The sequence below is a fragment of the Syzygium oleosum genome, unplaced genomic scaffold, assembly GCF_021117445.2.
Source record: "Syzygium oleosum isolate NSW1041296 unplaced genomic scaffold, Sole_v2.1 Sole_v2.12, whole genome shotgun sequence".
Lineage (NCBI taxonomy): Eukaryota > Viridiplantae > Streptophyta > Magnoliopsida > Myrtales > Myrtaceae > Syzygium > Syzygium oleosum.
This window is the reverse complement of record NW_026607496.1, coordinates 7,780,009-7,795,774: the sequence shown is the minus strand read 5'-3', so window position 1 is coordinate 7,795,774 and position 15,766 is coordinate 7,780,009. Positions and strand designations below refer to the sequence as shown.

General features: G+C 41.3%; 1 protein-coding gene, 1 long non-coding RNA gene and 1 pseudogene across 2 annotated transcripts; 2 read left to right on the top strand and 1 right to left on the bottom strand.

Moving 5' to 3' along the window:
• The first annotated feature begins 3,818 nt into the window (after positions 1-3,818).
• LOC115672244 (spliceosome-associated protein 130 A-like) lies at positions 3,819-8,354 on the top strand (annotated as a pseudogene).
• Positions 8,355-8,552: 198 nt separating this feature from the next.
• On the bottom strand, positions 8,553-9,126 carry LOC115672191 (uncharacterized). The gene is made up of 2 exons (XR_004004705.1): positions 9,091-9,126; positions 8,553-8,995 (listed from the first exon to the last, which is right to left on the bottom strand). It is a non-coding gene; the product is annotated as an uncharacterized LOC115672191 (long non-coding RNA).
• Positions 9,127-12,964: 3,838 nt separating this feature from the next.
• On the top strand, positions 12,965-13,744 carry LOC115672243 (uncharacterized mitochondrial protein AtMg00810-like). The gene has a single exon (XM_030594014.2). It carries the CDS (start codon positions 12,965-12,967, stop codon positions 13,742-13,744), a length of 780 nt encoding a protein of 259 aa, XP_030449874.2.
• Positions 13,745-15,766: the final 2,022 nt, after the last annotated feature.

Here is a 15,766-nt window from a genome sequence, read left to right as displayed (position 1 = left end):
GCATGAATTAAAATGTTTCGTTATGGACATGTCCAAGCTCGTCACAGAGAGTGAGGGTGAAAGGGAGTCGGAGATTTGTTTCTTCTAATGGAATCGGGGATTGGGATCAACTAGAGGTTTCACATATATTAATGTGAAAATTTCAAAAAGAAAAAAAGTTATAAATAACTAAGTACACATAATTATTGCATAATTATTACATCCACTATATGTATAAATTTCTTTTACACATCCGCTGTTGGATGGGTGACACAGTATAACATATGGATTCATGTAACCCAAATGTCACTCACAAATGTCACACCATGCAATGGTGAATGAGTAAAAAAAATTTGCACCGAAAGGTTACCTTGAACCTTTCTAGGGTATCATGCATAGGGTCAATGCGGGATGTTATGACTGAAATTCTGTAGCCTACCCCATAATTAATGCATAATTATTACCTTTTTTTTTTTTGGTCAAAACGTGGAACCTACCTTGCAAACTCTAATATGCACACTAAAACCTACTCGACTATGTCAGTTGCACCGGGTAGCTCCACAGGTTCTCCTACATAATCCTAGTTGTAGAGACTGACAGAATTGTGGGGTTGTGATCCTTAGTTATATTGAACTTGTGATTTGTTTAATCTGTTATAGGGTTGGAGAAACAGCAATGTGCCTGGCCTTGAATAGACTGTATAGTACAGTGTTCTCTTTCTTTTCTCTTTGGGTTCTTAAGAATGTGCATCTCCAAAAGGTTCTCTTGAAGACGACTCGTCAAAAGGGTTGCTGGCTCCTTTGTAGCCATTACAATCTTTTACATCCATCATTACTGGTGGGTCTCTGGGCAATGGACCCCCTTCAATCTTTTTTTTTTTTTTGGGTCGAACCTTCAATCTGATTGAAGAGGCTCTACTTGCTAGTCTCTGTTCCAATGAGAGATGCTCTAGCTCCCTGATTTTGTGGGGGTGATGGGTCATTCTGAATTGCTCTGTTTTGCTGGATTTGATGAGCATATTAACTTGCTCTTGTTCGGCTTATGAGCAGGAAAGGGTCATTCCAAATAAAATGCCAATTCTATCCTATTCCAAATGGGAACTGGAGTTCCCATTCCATTCTATTCCCTCGCTTATTGTATTTTCGCCCTTGTCTGTTTTATCATGCCGAACTAGTTTTGTGAATTCTTCTGAGTCGCCAAAGAGATCTTTTTTTTTTTCTTTTTTTGGGATTGTTGTGCCATGCCTTGTTCTTTAAGTGTCATGGTATTTATCTTTTGCCTTCATACCTTGGAGCTAGCAACACCACAAAACTGCATGCGTCTGTCCTCAGAAGTTGGCAGCTGCTAGCCAATTACAGTCATCTCAATATATGGAAAATACTGACCAATCTGTGAAAAATTTGAGTAGGTGACTAGACACAATCCTTCCGGCAGACCTAATGTACGCTTCTCATTTTCCTCCTTTGATGTTTTGAGGTGATAGTGTCAAGCAAAAGATCTCAAACCAGAGGAGCGTACACTGTTCACACAACAAAAGAAAAATAAAAAGTAAAAAGGACGAACCATCATATGTGCTAAATGCCAATGCAGCTGCTAGAGCTTGGTGGTGGCTTTTATCATCATCCCAAATCAATAGATCTAGCTTAAAGACTTATAGCAATATGAGTCTAAATCAGAGGACAAAGGACTTCACTTTCTATTTTTTATTAGATAGTCAGATGTTATTCATAAAAGATGATGAAGCTAGTCAGCTTTAGCTCTTGGTTCCAGTAAAAGATAGGGTCCTAGAAGGAGAAATCGTTCCAACTACCCTGTCAACTATACAAGTTGATATTTGTATACAAACTGCACAGGTCACCGTGCATGTTTTATTTGCTTCCGTGATTCCTCATTTTGATTTCTTTGAACCTTCTGATGTTAAGTTGGTGTTGTAATGAATGGATAGTATCTTGACATTCTCTTTTGGTTGTGCCGACTGTAGAGCAGAGCTGTTACTTGCACAGAAAGATTCTGAACTTGATGAATATGCATATTTTTTTTCCTTGATAATGTTCTTGTCCTATGGATTCGAGGAGTCTAGGTGTCATCCCTGATTGTCAAACCCGCCCCTCTACCTTTTGCCCGGTGGCCCGGTGGAAATGCGTTGACAAAGCAAGCACCAAAAATTCTGTCCAAAGTGTCCCTGTGTTTTGTCATTGCTTTTCTATCTTCAGGGTTGTATTATAGGTGTTAAAAACTCTTGTTCTTTAAGATCTGACTGCTTTGAGTAGTGATGTTTGGCCTTTGTTCTTATTGCTGCCTGAGTTCTGAAAGACCCTAACCTTGAGGAGAAAGAAGAATAAATTTAGCTCACATCCATGTTAATAGACATTTCAATTACAGTACAAGCCGTTCTCTAACCCACTAATGAGTCTATCCAATATTATTTGGTACATACAATCTTGACTTTCAACCGATGCATGTGGTCCATCCGTAATTTCCTTAACTGCACCCTTTAATGTCTGATCACATGTCTCTGATCACCATTGTCAACTCTCTCTCTCTCTCTCTCTCTCTCTCGCACGTGCGCACACACATCTGAATGGTGTGCAGCTCCTGCATAAGGAGGATTAATCCGATAATAACAAAGAGAAAAGAAAACATAAACCTGTAATCAATCTACACAAAAAGACAATTGTCAAAAGACAAGGATGATTAATCTAATAAAGAACCCATTCTGGAGTTAAATCCAAACCCAGGAATCCAGCAAAAGTACTTAAACCAGGGAAAGTGACAAACTACCTCAACTGATTTGTCTCTATTGGTTAAAAGAGTTCATAGAAAAGAGGGTCACAAATGTTATGATACTTGGGGCGGAGCAGAAAACCAGGAACAAGACAGGTACCTGTCTTAAATTCAAACAGTGCAAAAGATCCGAGAAACTATTCTATTATTTACTTAAGCATGCTCTCGAAACAATAATCTGTTTTTTTAGGTGGATATGATTTACAGAAGGGTCTTCCTTACAAGTGAAGAGTGACATTTTCTGCGGACGTGGGGCACATTTTTTGAGTCCTACTCAGATACGCTATACCAATTTGAAATTAGCCTCTTTGCATTTTGTCTGTCATCACGACATCTTTGTTTGCCTCATTATTTTGCAATAAACAGTGACAATTAAAAAATAAAAGCATCAACAATGTGGGGTCAGCAAGGTGGTTCTGCTTTTACATTTAACTTTATCAGGAGCCTTTTTTCTAATATCTTCTTTCTGTGAGCAGAGTCCGCTACTAACTAAACAAAATCAGTCAGTACAGCTTCTGATTATGAGTGCCAATCCTAAATTCAAAAGGCTTATTATTTTATGTTTAAGATAGCTTCCGATCAATGATTTAGAATATGGTCCCAAACATCAAAAGCTATCGATGATATCATATTCACTTCCCTGCCTTGTGATGAATTTTGCCTGTAGTGGGGGAGATGGTGCTTGCTCACATCGCATAAGCTTTCCAAGTATTTCCTTTTGGTGTCCAAAGGCAAGAAAAGAAAGAGACAGGAGTCCTGCAACAGCAATAACTATAAAAACAATGAGTCAAGACAAAGTGAAATACGCATTGAGTGGAAAACACCACGAGAGAATCCATCAGGACAAGTCCCACAATTCCATATATTATGTGGAAGCACTAAAACAAAGTTCCTGATCTCTCTCTCTCTCTCTCTCTCTCTCCCCCCTTCCTCCCACCTTTATTAGATGCACATTTCTTCCCTCTGACAAACCACTATATCTGTGTACTGTTCCACTTATCCTAGAGTGCAATTTGAGCCATCTGCAATGGACATGAACCTTCTGTCTCCTGACCATGCAGATGATGACTACATCGACATGGATACTAAGGCTGGGTTTGGCCATTAGCGAAATATCCGTTTCACAGCTTCCTGGTGTACCGAGTGCTGTTTGGACTGTGAAGAAGAATGTAATTGACGAGTTTGATGCGTACATTGTTGTGTCATTTGCGAATGCAACTCTTGTGCTTTCAATTGGTGAGACAGTTGAAGAAGTAAGTGACAGTGGGTTTCTTGATACTACACCGTCCCTTGCAGTGTCCCTCATTGGCGATGATTCTTTAATGCAAGTTCACCCCAGCGGTATCAGACATATCAGGGAAGATGGTCGTATTAATGAATGGAGAACTCCTGGCAAGAGGACTATAGTGAAGGTTGGTTCTAACAGACTACAAGTGGTGGTTGCTCTCAGTGGAGGCAAGCTTATATACTTTGAGGTGGATATAATTGGTCAGTTAATGGAGGTAGAGAAGCATGAAATGTCTGGAGATGTGGCTTGCTTGGACATTGCCCCTGTACCAGAAGGAAGGCAAAGATCTCGTTTTCTTGCAGTTGGTTCATATGACAACACTATTCGGATCTTGTCTTTGGATCCAGATGATTGAATGCAGATTTTGAGCGTACAGAGAGTTTCTGCAGCTCCAGAATCTCCTCTTTCTTGAAGTCCAGGCATCAATTGGTGGGGAGGATGGCGCCGATCATCCTGCCAGTCTTTTCCTCAATGCTGGTTTAAGTAATGGAGTTCTGTTTAGGACAGTTGTTGACATGGTGACTGGTCAGCGGTTCGACTCTCGCTCTAGATTTTTAGGACTGAGAGCCCCAAAGCTCTTTTCTATTGTCATCCGAGGCAGGCGCGCTATGCTTTGCTTGTCTAGTCGTCCATGGCTAGGTTATATCCATCAGGGACATTTTCTTTTGACACCTCTTTCTTATGAGGCTCTTGAATATGCTGCTTCATTTATCTGACCAATGTGCTGAAGGTGTGGTTGCGGTCGCTGGGGAACTATTGAGAGGTTGGGAGAAACATTTAATGAGACGGCAATTCCTTTGAGGTACACTCCTAGAAAGTTTGTATTTCCTGAAAGGAAGTCCCTGATAATCATTGAAAGCGATCCAGGGGCATTCACTGCAGAAGAGCGTGAAGCCGGGAAAAAGGAATTCTTTGAGGCTGCTGGCATGGGTGAAAATGGAAATAATGACGGTGAACAGATGGAGAATGGTGGTGATGATGAGGACAAGAATGATCCTCTGTCTGATGAACAGTATGGTTATCCAAAGGCAGAGTCTGACAAGTGGGTTTCTTGCATCAGAGTGCTTGACCCAAAGACATCAATCACAACCTGTCTTTTGGAACTTCAGGGCAATGATGCTGCATATAGTGCATGCACCGTGAACTTCCGTGAGAAAGAGTATGGAACATTGTTGGCTGTTTGGTATGGCAAAAGGATTGGAGTTCTGGCCAAAAAGAAGTTTGGCTTCTGGATTCATTCATATTTATAGGTTTGTGGATGATGGGAGAGCCCTCGAACTTTTGCACAAGACGCAAGTTGAAGGTGTTCCTCTAGCTTTATGTCAGTTCCAGGGAAGGTTACTTGCCGGGATAGGCCCAGTCCTGAGGCTCTATGATTTGGGAAAGAGAAGATTGCTTAGAAAATGCGAGAATAAGCCGTTACCCAACAGGATTATGTCCATTCAAACCTACTGTGATCGAATTTATGGGGGAGATATACAAGAGGTATGTCTTACAGCAAATTATGCCGATCTTTCTTTAATTCAAAAGAACTATAATCTCCTATAGCTTGCATATGTATGTAATATATTCTTCCAGACTGATTTTTCTGCAATTGAAAATTTATCTTGTCCATAAATTCTTCTCATAGCCGGTCTTATTGTTTGGAAATGTCCGTATGACATGTTTTGTGGTTTGGGTTGTCATCTTAGAGAATTTTCCCATCTCTCACATCTGAATATATGTCTGGCTCTTCACTTTCGCAGTCTTTCCTTTAGTGCAAGTACCGACGAGATGAGAACCAACTATATGTATTTGCTGATGATTCCGTGCCAAGATGGGTTACGGCAGCACACCACATTGATTTTGACACTATGGCAGGAGCAGACAAATTGGGCAATGTTTATTTTGTCCGTTTACCCCAGGATGTCTCTGAAGAGATTGAAGAGGATCCAACTGGTGGGAAGATAAAATGGGAATAGGGGAAGTTGAATGGAGCGCCAAATAAAGTAGAGGAGATAGTGCAGTTTCATGTTGGTGATGTGGTCGCTTGCAGAAGGCATCCCTGATTCCTGGTGGTGGAGATTCTGTGATCCACGGGACAGTAATGGGATGCTTAGGAGCGTTACTTCCGTTTACATCCCGTGATGACGTTGATTTCTTCTCGCACTTGGAGATGCATTTGAGGCAGTAATTCCTCCCCTTGTGTGGCAGAGATCACATGGCTTACAGATCTGCTTATTTTCCTGTCAAGGTGAGTGCTGCTGCCTATTCTTGCAATTAGTGATCCTTATATAAATGTCCTTCTATATATTTTTAATTTAGTTTTGTTTGTATGCATTAATCTTTTGTTGTAATAATGTAAAATTATCGGTAGATCATTTATGTTATCACATGTAATACAATATGGAAAAGTAATACTTAATGATGATAGAAGTAATGGGATTAAATTATCAAGTTTCTCGAAAAGGTTAAAATTTTCATTTCGGAATGGGCAAAATTAAAATTTTTGTGTGCTACATCAACATATAATCTAATAGGAACGCATAACATGAGAAGACATGTATTTTGAATACGCAACATGTGTTACATTTTTGTCTTTGATCAGTAGATTTCAACAAACTCAGTCAATATTAAAGAAAAATATGATATTAAAAGAATCTTTTTGCTGAAAAAAGAATTACACAGAAAATTCAATTTTTCCGCAGCAATGCGCGACCCAGTTCTAGTATACATTATATAAATTTTCTTCGTAACTTTTTGGCGTTTGAAAGGTTTATCTGGAAAGTGGCTGTGGTTGTGATTTTAAACTTTCTTGATTCTCTCTCTCTTCGTGAGACCCAACTCCATTATCTTGCCAATCATCGAACAACTTGTCCATCAATATGGCAAACTGTTTTTATTGATTCATCTGGTGGTATTTGCTGAGTGGCCCAAGTATTCGCGTTTGAGTCGAAGTTAGGTGAGTTTACAAACTCGGGCCTAAAATGTCAAGTTTTTATATTAAGATTCAGAAAGAGAAGACCCTAATTACCAGACGACTCCCCATGCCATACCCATGTTCAAATTTTGGACCCTTTTGAGGCAATTCCATGTCTTTGATTTTTTAAATTAGGCAAGTCAGACACATATATCTTTATCCGATACTCATACCCAATCCAAAGTAACACTACAGGTTTACTGCTAAATGTGTAGATGTCATATGAAGAAGCTTTGTCATGTTAGTGTGATTATGATATGTACTTGTGCTGACTGATGTTATTTTATTGGGATGGTTTCTAAATTGTATAGATATTGTGATCGGATTCTATGGTTGTGAGCTTTACTATTTGATGTGGACTGCTGCTAAAGATTGAGCTCCTTTTTCAGGAAGTGATCGACGGCAATTTATGTGAGCAGTTTCCAACCCTGCCTATGGATATGCAAAGAAAAATAGCCGATGAATTGGATAGAACACCGGCAGAGATCCTAAAGAAATTGGAAGAAGTGAGAAACAAGATCATATGAAAAGTGGAGATAGTCAGCTTGAAGGTGCATCCTCATCCTGCTATATCTGTGTATTGTTTGCGCATGGACATGTTTATTCAACTCTTAACCGTTTGTCTTCGTCCTGTTTTGCACAACTTGCTGCCACCAGCCTGTTTCTTTTGTCCTCTTCTTTGTGCAACTGCCTGCCCCTGGACTGTATATTTAAGATATGAGAAGCAAAGATTTCGGTTTTCAGGATTTGTGAAAGCTTATGCTATTATGGCATTCTCCCTGCTGTTGGGATTTTAGAACTCTTTTTTGTTGATTATGTTGCCCAGGCCTTGAGTTCCTGCCTTAACAGACTATCTTTTGCTAGCGGCTCTTTTGGAAGTGTTTTCCTTGTGCTGGATTCCATTGACCATAGATACTAATTAGTAGCATCAACGTTGTATGCTCAGGTCACCATTCTAGGTCCTTCCACATGGATTGGCTTGTGTGACGTTGATATTACGCCTGGACGCGACAGGTATGGAATTGGCTTTTGGTGTAAAGGATGCTGCAGCAACGAGGGGGTATGAATGGTCAAATTGCTCGGGGAGTTTAAAGTTCCCTGTTCTTACATCTCTCGTTGCTGTTAAATGGCTGGTTAGCGGATCTGGCTTCTGATGTAGTACTTCTCCCACTCTCTCCCCTCTGTGTGTAGCAATATATTTAACCTCTGGCTTAGGTTCCCTTCTCGCAAGAAGATGCTTGTATCTCGAGTCGACATGAAGTTTTAACTGGCAAGGCCCCTTTTGTTAAGCTTTTGTAAGAGATCCAGAAATGAAATCCGAATCCTGTTGACGAAGCAGCTAAATCTAGATGTGCGATTCATCTTCACTTTGATGATGTGAAAGGATTGCTATTTTCCCCCTCTTGTTTTCCTTATGTTTTCTTTGGTCGTGTTCCACTGCTCGATTGGCTATCTCGCAGATGTTCTCAGAGAGTTATAATCCAGGACATTGTTCTTCCCTTTGTATACTAAATCTGTGCAGTAAGCAAATTGCCCGGGCTATTTACGTATAAAACATAAAGTAAATACAATTCGGAAAGCAAACTACACACTATGATCGCTCAAATATCACTATCGCTTGAACCCAATCATGGAGGACAAGGATGAGCAAAGAACTCTCTGTTCTCTCTTCATGTATAATCAAATAATTCTCCTCTCCCTTCCCCCATTATTTGGCCTTCACGGTGCCGTCGTCCTCTGCACTTTTCTGCTCTCTCTATACTCGAGCTTCCAAGAGCGGTCCGCTCGTCGATCCATCCGATGATGTCGGCGAACATGATGTCGATGTTGCTGGGCAGCTCCTCGTAGAGGAGGCCGTGCCACATCCCGGAGTACAACTTGAACGTCTTGTCCTCGCTTGAAGCCACCTCGTACAGGAGCTGGCTGACCGCCTTGTCTGTCACTCTGTCCTCTCCTCTGTGCCGGACTAGGAACGGCAACGAAACCTGCTCATAATCATTGGAAGAAACCAATGAGCAAAAACGCTTCTCTCCTCAAAAAACCCCAGAAGTACACGATGAAGTTGCAGAGAAAGATGTACCTCGTCGAGCCGCTTCTCTAAGTCCGTGCTGACCGTATGATGAGAGGCGTTTATTTCCCGCAAAAGGATTTTTGGAACGCTAACAAGGGCCACCATCCTTCCTGGGGATGGCAAAACTTATTGGCAGGTAGAGAGGTGATTGAACCCGAAATGACTTTGCTTATGGGAGACGAAATGAGTATTAACATTAGGGAGGACAAATGGATACCACTAGGTAGAATTGGGGGTCCGGTGAACCATAACGTCCCCCAACTTGTTGTAGAGTTGATAAACCAGGAAACCAAAGAGTGTAACACCCTGAAGCTAGTCGAACTTTTCAATGAGGATGTAGTGAAAGAGATTTTATCTATCTCTCTCAGTCCTAACCCAACGGCAGACAAGTTGATCTGGACAGGTAACAAGGCAGGTTTGTACTCGGTTAAGAGTGGATATAATAGCCTGTGCTCCCTAGGAAATTCTCCTAACGCCAACTAGGCGTCACCATCATACCAGCCTCCCAGAATATTGTGGACAATAATATGGCAGCTTCACAGCTACCCAAAGATACAGTTTGTTGTTGTATCAAGGCTGCACTATCTACTTTCTATTTAGTCAGTTTGCTGATGTCCTATTATCTAGGGGTTAATTAGTTGTGGTTTTACTTGGTCAGTCCTATTTTGTAGGAGTGTTTAGCTGCATGTTTTCTTTAACTGCTCTGTTAGTTTGTTGCTGGTTTTGTGGACCAAGCAAGTTGTTAGTTAGTGGGCAAAGTGTAGTTAGTGGGCAACGTGTAGTTAGTGGAAAAGCTTTAGTATGTATTTAAGCAATCTCAGTTTTCTGAATAGAAATAGAAGTTCCCTTCCAATACATTCTGTCTTGCTGCAAAATACAGATTTTGCTGTCAATTCTCCTTCGGTTCTTTAAAAAAAACAACATTGGTATCAGAGCCTTCTTGATCTTCAGGGGCTGTGAGTGACTTGTGAGATTGATTGAGAGGTGTGTCTGCATCCATAGAAGCCGAAGACAAAATGGAGGCGGGATCGAGTGGTTTTTCAAGAATGGCTCCACCAAGTTTGATGGAGAAAATTATCAAGCCCGGGCGTGAGAATGCGAGCCTATCTAGAGGGTTGTGATTTTTGGGAAGCTGTGGAACAAGATTATGAAGTTGTTCCCCTTCCTGACAATCCAACCATTAATCAAATCAAGTATCACAAGGAGAGGACAACAAGGAAAGCAAAGGCAAAGTCTTGTTTATATGCTGCTGTCTCACCTGCCATTTTCAGTAGAATTATGGCTTGTGAATCAGCCAAAGCTATCTGGGACTTCCTCAAAGCTGAGTATCAAGGAGATGAAAGGATCAGAAGCATGAAGGGGCTAAATCTGATCACAGAATTTGAGAGATTGCAGATGAAGGAGTCTGAGACAATTAAGGAGTATTCTGATAAGTTGATAAGCATTGCAAATCAGGCAAGAGTTCTAGGCACTGACCTCTCTGATAATAGGCTAGTGCAGAAGATTCTTGTCTCCTTGCCTGAAAGATTTGAGGCAACCATTGCCTCTTTGGAGAATACCAAGGATTTGTCTCAGATCAAGTTGGCAGAATTGCTAAGTGCTCTGCAAGCACAAGAGCAGAGGAGGTTAATGAGGCTGGAAGGAAGTACAGAAGGAGCTTTGCAGGCCAAAGAACAGCAAAATGTAGGAGGGAAAAGCAAGAAGTGGAAAGGGAAGAAAGGGAATGGCAGTAGTGGTTCAGAAGCTGCTGCAGGAGAGAACAATGCAGGCAACTCCAAGAACAATTGGAGAAGGTATCCCTCATGTCAGCACTGTGGAAAACAGAATCATCCACACTTTAGGTGTTGGAAGAGGCCAGATGTAAGGTGCAGAAAATGTCATAAACATGGACACATTGAGAAGTTCTGCAAAGAGAAGGGAGATCAGCAGCAAGGTGAAGCACATGCTGCAGTCCAGCAAGAGGTAGATCAACTGTTTGTTGCCTCTTGTTTCTCCTCTAGTACTCCATGTGACAGTTGGCTTGTTGATAGTGGTTGCACAAACCACATGACAAGTGATGAAAAGCTATTTATAGACCTTGACAAGTCATTGAAGTCAAGAGTGAGAATTGGGAATGGGGAGTACTTAGACGTGAAAGGTAAAGGGACTGTAGCAATAGAGAGTTGTGCTGGAATTAAGCTGGTTTCTGATGTGATGTATGTGCCTGAGATTGATCAGAATTTGCTGAGTGTGGGGCAGTTGGTAGAAAAAGGATTTAAGGTGATATTTGAAGAGGGGAAGTGTTTGATCTTTGACTCCAGTGGTCAGGAGCTGTTCAAGATAAAGATGCAACAGAAGAGTTTTTCTCTAAATCCTCTCGAGAAGGAGCAGGTGGCATTCAAGTGTCAGGCCATCGATTCAGAGATATGGCACAAGAGGTTGGGCCACTTTCATCACAAAGGCTTGCTGTTCATGCAGAAGAATGAAATGGCAACCGGGTTACCAAGCCTGGAGGAGCAGATCACAAGGTGCAAGGCTTGTTTGGGGCAAGCGAGACAAGACTTCCCTTCAAGGAATCCACTTGGAGAGCTACGGAGAAGCCGCACCGATTCATACGAGATCTCTGTGGTCCACAAGTGACTCCTTCACTAAATGGCAGCAGGTATTTCATTATTTTCATTGATGATTATACTAGAATGTGCTGGATTTACTTCATGAAGCAAAAGTCAGAAGTTGCTGAGGTATTTCTAAAGTTTAAGAGATGGGTTGAGAACCAAAGTGGCTGTAAGATTCAGGTCATCAGATCTGATAATAGAACAGAATACACTTCACAGACATTCAACTCTTTCTGTGAAGAGGCTGGAATTGAGCATCAGCTTACTGCTCCTTACTCTCCACAGCAAAATGGAGTTAGTGAGAGGAAGAATAGAACCATTATGGAGATGACTAGGTGTCTGCTGCATGAGAAAAATCTACCAAAAGAATTTTGGTCAGAAGCAGCAAACACAACAGTTTTTCTGCTGAATAAATTGCCTACAAGGGTATTGGAGAAGAAGACACCCTTTGAAGCTTGGTTTGGTGTCAAGCCAATTCTAAGAAATTTGAAGGTGTTTGGCTGTCTATGTTTTTCTCATATTCCGCAGGTCAAGAGAGACAAGCTGGGAGAGAAAGCTGAACCTGGGATCTTTGTTGGCTACAGTTTAGTGTCAAAAGCCTATAGGATCTATCAACCACAGACAGGGAAGGTGATCACTAGCAGGGATGTTCAGTTCCTAGAAGATGAGCAATGGGATTGGACAGATGAGCCACAAGGCAAGCACAAGGAGGTCTCACTGGAACCTGACGAGCTGGTGGATGATGTTCCAGTTAGAGGTACCAAATCTCTGACTGATATATATCAGAGGTGTAGTGTGGCTGTTTTGGAACCTGCAGGTTATGAGGAAGCTAAAAGTGATCAGAGGTGGATGAATGCAATGAAGGAAGAGTTGGCTATGATAGAAAAAACCAGACATGGGAGCTAGTGGAGAGGCCTGAAGACAGAAAGGTAATTGGAGTAAAATGGGTTTTTAGGACCAAACTCAATCCTAATGGCTCAGTGAATAAGCATAAGGCCAGGTTGGTGGTGAAGGGATATGCACAGGTTTGGGGAGTCGATTTCTCAGAAAACTTTGCTCCTGTGGCAAGACTGGATACAATTAGAATGACTCTTGCTTTGGCAGCTCAACAAGGATGGAAGGTGTATCAGTTAGATGTGCAATCTGCATTTTTGAATGGAGTGTTGCAGGAGGAGATTTAGGTTGAGCAGCCAGAAGGCTTTGTCGCACCAGGCCAGGAGGAGAAAGTTTATTTGCTAAGAAAGGCTCTCTATGGCTTGAGGCAAGCTCCAAGAGCATGGTACAGTAAGATGGATGAGCACTTACTAGGCCTGGGTTTCAAGAAAAGCCTCAGTGAATCCACTCTATATGTCAAGAAGTTAGTATCTGACTTAGTGGTGGTGTCTCTTTATGTGGATGATATGCTGGTGACAGGGAGTAATAGTGCTCAAATTACTGCATTTAAGCAAGAGATGATGAAGATGTTTGAAATGACTGATCTTGGTGAGATGTCGTATTTTCTGGGGATGGAGGTTAGGCAGACTCAGAATGAAGTTTTTATCTGTCAGAAGAAGTACATGAAGGAGATCCTGAAGAGATTCAATGTGGAGGAGTGCAAGAGTGTGAGTACTCCAACGGGTCAGAAGGAAAAGCTTCAGAAGAAGGACGGATCAGAACCTGCAGATGAAAGAGTTTATAGAAGTTTGATTGGCTGTCTTATGTATCTCACTACAACTAGGCCAGACATCATGTTTACTGTAAGTGTCTTGTCTAGATTCCTTAATTGTGCAAGTGAGTTGCATATGGTAGCTGCAAAGAGGGTGTTGAGGTACTTGAAAGGTACTCTTTCATATGGAAATAAGTTCTGCAAAATTCAGAAGTTTAAGTTGCAGGGGTATTATGATAGTGACTGGGCAGGATCAGTGGATGATATGAGAAGCACTTCAGGGTATTGCTTTACATTTGGGTCGGCATGTTTTTCCTGGTGTTCAAAGAAGCGGGAAATAGTGGCTCAATCAACTGCAGGCGAGTTCATTGCGGCTCTTACGCACTGTGAATCAAGCATTATGGATAAAGAAGTTGATGGATGATCTGCATTTGGAGTAAGAAGAAGGCATAGCAGTATTTGTGGATAATCAAGCTACTATGGCCATTTAACAGAATCCAGTATTTCATGAAAGAACAAAGCATTTTAAGGTCAAGTATTACTTCTTGAGAGAAGTGCGGAAAGCGGAGAGGTGAAGCGGTGTACTTGTAGTTCGAAAAACCAAATTGCGGATATATTCACTAAGTCATTTCATGTTGGTCGATTTGAACTTCTCAGGGCAAAGCTAGGAGTGTGCAGCACTTGATCCAGGAGGAGAGTGTTGTTGTATCAAGGCTGCACTATCTACTTTCTATTTAGTCAGTTTGCTGATGTCTTATTATCTAGGGGTTAATTAGTTGTGGTTTTACTTGGTCAGTCCTATTTTGTAGGAGTGTTTAGCTGCATGTTTTCTTTAACTGCTCTGTTAGTTTGTTGCTGGTTTTGTGGACCAAGCAAGTTGTTAGTTAGTGGGCAAAGTGTAGTTAGTGGGCAACGTGTAGTTAGTGGAAAAGCTTTAGTATGTATTTAAGCAATCTCAGTTTTCTGAATAGAAATAGAAGTTCCCTTCCAATACATTCTGTCTTGCTGCAAAATACAGATTTTGCTGTCAATTCTCCTTCGGTTCTTTAAAAAAACAACACAGTTCTTCCTTTGGAGTACTAGCAACAATGCATTATCAACTAAGGAAAACCTATTCAGAAGGAAAATGGTTCATGACCCGCTTTGCCCGGTTTGCCATCTAGCCCCGGAAACTCCTGAACACCTACTCATCCTATGCGACTGGACAAAACACATCCGGTCAAATCCTCGACTAAACTGTGATACTTCCCCAGCAACAGTAACGAGAATCGACAAGTGGGTTTTAGAGAACTTATTTGCCCGAGCTGACCCATCCTCGAGAGTCATCTTCACCGGTGCCCTATGGTCAATTTGGAATGGGAGATCTCGATGTGTGCTCATTACTGAAGATGAGTTCGGTGGTCGGCCGCTGATTTTGATTTGAAGAAGTCCCAGATCTACTCTTTAAACGTGTGACTCATAATCTTGTTCTAATGATTCATCTTCTCATATGGAATTTGTTTCATAGTTTTGATTTGCAGTTGGACTGTGTATCTCTATTGTATATCCATGGAAATGAATCAAATATTTCTTTGACAAAAAAACCATTTTTGACAAAAAATGCACTCTCTCTCTAGCTCTCACTCTCTCTCTTTCCCGAATTCTCTCTCTCTTGGCCAGTTCACTTTTAACCCTTGCCGGCCGGTCGTCAGCCGTATTTCGATGATCCTCTCGTGCACCATCAACCTCAGAGAGTCCCTGAGTTCGTGGTGGTTGGCTTGCAAGTTGAAGATTGCCGGAGTGCCACAAAAACAGTGATCTTCATCGTGGTCGAGAGGACGATCTCCACACCGGTATCCTGTCCAACAAGTTCTAGCCGCTACTCAGCCATCCGGCGACTTCCCCTGGCGATCTGAGCCTTTAGATCAACTTCCACAACTTTTCCATGATGACGACATCGCCAAAGCTTAACCAAAGCTTCATCGAGCTTCTTTACTTGATTGATTTTTTGGTGATTGTTCAATCGAGTTTACTATAATCAATTCTTACATCGATTTCCATTTCATTGATTCAAAACTTGAGGTGATTATGGTGGCCAATTAGCTCAATCGTACATCAAGGAGTCCATAAACAAGGTTAGTACCTGAAAACTTAGGATGAACTTCGTGTGGCCAATTGCATGTAAGAAGATTATGCAGGCCAATTGTGATTATCTGAAATTAAGATGTTGAGTTGCTGAATGGAGGCTAGATTGATGATTTTTTAGTAAATCATGCGTAGGAATCAATGGTGAATCAATGGTGAATCAATGAATGTTTATATGTTCTATATTTTTTAAGTCTAGTGAGCCAGTGAGCTTAATTGAGTGATTTGACCTATTCTTCAACTTTTTCTAATTTTATGTGTTCAGATTTTGAAAAAATGTTCTTTATGAAAGTTATATCCAACATTTAAAGCTTTACACTCA

Excerpts from the sequence above, each read along its gene's own strand:
- LOC115672243 (XM_030594014.2), top strand. The coding sequence starts at position 12,965 with ATGGATGAGCACTTACTAGGCCTGGGTTTCAAGAAAAGCCTCAGTGAA.